This window comes from Papio anubis, chromosome 1, assembly GCF_008728515.1.
Source record: "Papio anubis isolate 15944 chromosome 1, Panubis1.0, whole genome shotgun sequence".
Taxonomy (NCBI): domain Eukaryota; kingdom Metazoa; phylum Chordata; class Mammalia; order Primates; family Cercopithecidae; genus Papio; species Papio anubis.
The window spans coordinates 124,952,848-124,957,217 of record NC_044976.1 but is presented as its reverse complement, the minus strand read 5'-3'; the positions used below and the strand labels follow the sequence as shown (position 1 = coordinate 124,957,217).

Here is a 4,370-nt window from a genome sequence, read left to right as displayed (position 1 = left end):
CAAGACTGTCTCAAAAACAAAACAAAACAAAACAAAACAAAAGAGAAACAAAAATTTGTATGATCTGAGGAGATCTGAGGCCCACTAGCCTCATCTGTAGAATGGAAACAACAATACTACTTTGCAGAACTGACTTTAGGACCAAGAGATCTAATGTATATGAAGCAGGGTCCTTCCTTCGATTTGTCAGGTTGGGGGAGGCTAGTCCTGTGATGAACGGGAATGAATGATAGAAGAGACAGAGGTTGGGCAAACCCCAGGCTCTGTGCTCATAGCCTGCTCCCGGACATTCTCCTGTTATCTCTCTGTTTCCTAGCCTACACACGGGCACAGACAGTAGCTGCTGTTCAGGAATTGAGCTAATGGGTTTTTGCTTGTTTGTTTTGAGATGGAGTCTCGTTCCATCACCTAGGCTGGAGTGCAATGGTACGATCACAGCTCACTGCAACCTCCACCTGCCGGGTTCAAGCGATTCTCCTGCCTCAGTCTCCTGAGTAGCTGGGATTACAGGTGCCCACCACCACGCCCAACTAACTTTTGTATTTTTAGTAGAGACAGGGTTTCAGCATGTTAGTCAGACTGGTCTCAAACTCCTGACCTCACGTGATCCGCCCACCTCGACCTCCCAAAGTGCTGGGATTACAGGTGTGAACCGATGCGCACAACTGAGCTAATGGTTTTAAAGTCTGTTCCTTGTCTTTGCTGGGGCAGGCAGTAGCTGTGCAGTGGCAGTGTGCCTGTGCAGACAGAGGGAGCAGTGAACAGCAATAGGGTGTTTCCACCATGGTCATCACTCAGGCCCCGGCTGGAATCAGGGGCCACCTCCGGATCCGCAGCCTCCTGGCCCGGCAGTGCCTGGCAGAGTTTCTGGGTGTATTTGTGCTCATGGTACGTAGGGTCACTGGGGAAAGGAAAGAAGCGGGTGGGCAAAAGTTCCTGACTCCTTCTGGTGTCCTTATCTCTTTCTCTTGGTGTCCCCCTTCCTCCCAACTCCCTATCCGTTTTCGTTTTTATCCTCTCCTCTCTCCTAATCTCCTTTCCTCTCCTTCTTCATCCTTTTTATTCTTGTCACTTTTCTTCTTTTTTTCCCACATTCTTTCCCTTTCTTCTTCCTCCACTTTCCCCATTTCTTTTCCCTTCCCTCCTTCTGCTTTTCTCCCTCCCTTGTTTGTCTTCCGTGCCCATTCGTGTTCTTGGCTTCTCCCCTGGCCTTCCCAACCTTTCTCCCTGTTGGTCTCCTGGGCTCCCTGTTCCTCATCTCTCCTCTTTTCACCAGCTCCTCACCCAAGGAGCTGTGGCCCAGGCTGTCACCAGTGGAGAAACCAAAGGCAACTTCTTCACCATGTTTCTGGCTGGCTCTCTGGCCGTTGTGATAGCCATCTACGTGGGTGGTAACGTTTCAGGTGAGGAGGGTGGGGTCTGGTCATCAGAGCAGGTGGGACGTGCGTGCGAGCGTGTCTGTCTGGTGATGGTGGAAACGCAAATCCTTCTGTGACTTGTGGACATTATCTCCTTGACTAGTGCCCCAGACTGAGATAAGCTTTTAGCCCCACCAGCCCGTCCCCTTTCTGTATCTCTCCATCCTGTTTCCTCACACTAATGCTTGGCTCACCTAGACAGAAATCAATGGCAGGGCACGAAGGGCAGGTGCTATCCTCTTGTGTCCCCCACCTGAATTCCTCTGGGGGCTCATCTCTGTTCAGGACCTCTCGTTTGTTCCCCAGATACACACTGCATCGGTGTGCCTGGCTGGAGCCTTGAGACATAGTGTGTTGCTGTGGAAAAAGCAGACAGACCTAGGTTCCAACCTTGGATTCACAGTGTCTTCTTCTTCTTCTTCTTTTTTTTTTTTTTTTGAGATGGAGTTTCACTCTGTTCCCCAGGCTGGAGAGCAGTGATGTGGTCTCTGTTCACTGCAACCTCGGCCCTCTGAGTTCACGCGATTCTCCTGCCTCAGCATCCCGAATAGCTGATTTTGCAGGTGCCTGCCACCACGCCTGGCTAATATTTGTGTTTTTAGAGGAAATGGGGTTTCACCATGTGGCCAGGCTGGTCTGGAATTCCTGACCTCAAGTGATCCACCGCCTCAGCCTCCCAAAGTGCTGGGATTACAGGTGTGAGCCACTGTGCCCAGCCCACAGTGTGACTTTGCTAAGTCGCTTAACATCCTGGAGCCTCAATTTGCTAAGCTGTGTGATGGGAATTATACTATCTGCCTTAAGAGCTGTAGGAAGGAGCAGCAGTGTTGTCTGGTGACAATGCCTGGCAGTGACACTTGATAGATGCTGTTTTTCTTTCCTTGATCCTTGAAGGGGCCCACCTGAATCCAGCCTTCTCCCTGGCCATGTGCATCGTTGGACGCCTCCCCTGGGTCAAGCTCCCCATTTACATCTTAGTGCAGTTGCTGTCTGCTTTCTGTGCTTCGGGAGCCACCTATGTTCTCTACTATGGTGACAGAGGGAACAGAGGGATCCGTGCCTTGGGAGCACCTGTGGGTGGCCAGGGGTGCCTCAGAATGGTTTTGGATGAATGAGCAAAGAGGGAAATCCTGGGTGTTCCCCTCCTCCACAGATGCCCTACAGAACTATACAGGTGGGAACCTGACAGTGACTGGCCCCAAGGAAACAGCCTCCATTTTTGCCACCTATCCTGCCCCCTATCTGTCCCTGAACAATGGCTTCCTGGATCAGGTAGGTGTGAGGGGGAGACCTGGGGACACAACTTTCGCCCCATTCCTCGGGACCCCAGCCTATTGTTCAGTCTCTGGGTGGAGTGTGGTTTGGGTCTATCTTGGCGCCCCCCACCATCCCCAACCGCCTGTGTTGCACAAAGCCAGATGACATGGAATATTTGGATGAGAGAGGGCAGACGGAGCACTTGGCAGCTGACAGGGAACCCTCTGCCTCTGTTGACTCCAAGGTTCTGGGCACCGGTATGCTGATGGTGGGGCTCTTAGCCATCCTGGACAGACGGAACAAGGGAGTCCCTGCGGGTCTGGAGCCTGTGGTGGTGGGGATGCTGATCCTGGCCATCGGGTTATCCATGGGTGCCAACTGTGGGTTTCCACTCAACCCTGCCCGGGACTTGGGCCCACGTCTCTTCACCTACGTGGCTGGCTGGGGTCCTGAAGTCTTCAGGTGGGAGATAGCCTCCCCTGGTGCTGGCCTCCACTCACCTTCCTCTGCTAAGGGCTCTGTCCCTGGGTCCACAGCACTCAGCCTTTAAATAGCTCTCTTGGCCTCTTCGGACAGTGTTCTTTCTCCAAGTCACATGCTCCCCCTTTCTCCCTTGCTTCCCTCCCAACTTTTCACTGAAACAGTTAAGATTTAGAGGTTGTGTTCTTAGGCATGCCAGATTACCTCCGTGCACATTAGTGACTTCATCAGCAAAATTAATATATTCAGATAATTCCCTAAGGCAAGAGGCTGGACCAAGCTCTCCTGGGGTTCCGTCTTCTAAATACTATGCTTTGGTGCCAAGGCAATCCTCTTCCTGGTGTCTACCACCCTGGGAACAACTTTAGGGCACTCTCTTGTTACTACCCCCTGTCCTTGGAGAGGGGGAGGCAAAGGGAGTCACTCCTGATACCTTCCCATTGTCCTTCTTTTGCAGTGCTGGTAATGGCTGGTGGTGGGTGCCTGTGGTGGCCCCTCTGGTGGGGGCCACCCTTGGCACAGCCACTTACCAGCTATTGGTGGCTCTGCACCACCCTGAGGACCCAGAGCCAGCTCAGGATCTGGTGTCTGCCCAACACAAAGCCTCAGAGTTGGAAACTCCTGCCTCAGCTCAGATGCTGGAGTGTAAGCTATGATTAGGACAACCCTTACTTCACTCATGGACCCTGGAGCCAGCCACTGACCCCGCCTGGGAGCAACAGTTATTCTTCCTCTTTGTTAATGTGCCAGAACCTGGGAGCCTTCTCTGTTTACCCATTTGGCATCCCTTCTTCCTAAACTAAGAAGGATCCTGGACAGGGAGAAGTGGAGGAGGATAAGGTACCAGGACTCAGGCTTCTCATTCCCTCCTTCCGCAAAGCGGTTTTCTGACCCTCAAGGCCTCTCCTAAAGTAGTTGCTCGAGGTAGCCGCTAGAGGGTGCACACCTGGCCGCTGGATGGGGACTGCTGCGGGCATCTGCAGGGTGGAGGGGGCCCCCATCCAGTGTAGGGCACAACCCTGGGGACTGCCCTCCGTAGCCTGTCCCGACTGCCGACTCCCAGCTCGCATCGCCTCGGCGCCTCCCACTTTCACCCCCTCAGGGGCGCCTCCCCCAGAGGGTGTGGGGGGCGTGTTAGGTGTAGGGAAGCCGCCTCCACCCAGGGGGCGTGGTGGGGGCGGAGGGAGGGCGAGAGGGCGGCGGAGCAGAGAGACA

General features: G+C 53.7%; 1 protein-coding gene across 1 annotated transcript; it reads left to right on the top strand.

The window, feature by feature from the left end:
• The first annotated feature begins 606 nt into the window (after positions 1-606).
• On the top strand, positions 607-3,842 carry AQP10 (aquaporin 10). Its single transcript, XM_031653265.1, has 6 exons — positions 607-888; positions 1,277-1,403; positions 2,313-2,450; positions 2,572-2,690; positions 2,920-3,137; positions 3,613-3,842. The coding sequence occupies exons 1-6, from the start codon at positions 784-786 to the stop codon at positions 3,809-3,811; spliced, it is 906 nt and encodes a 301-aa protein (XP_031509125.1). The 5' UTR covers positions 607-783; the 3' UTR covers positions 3,812-3,842.
• The last annotated feature ends 528 nt before the right edge of the window (positions 3,843-4,370 follow it).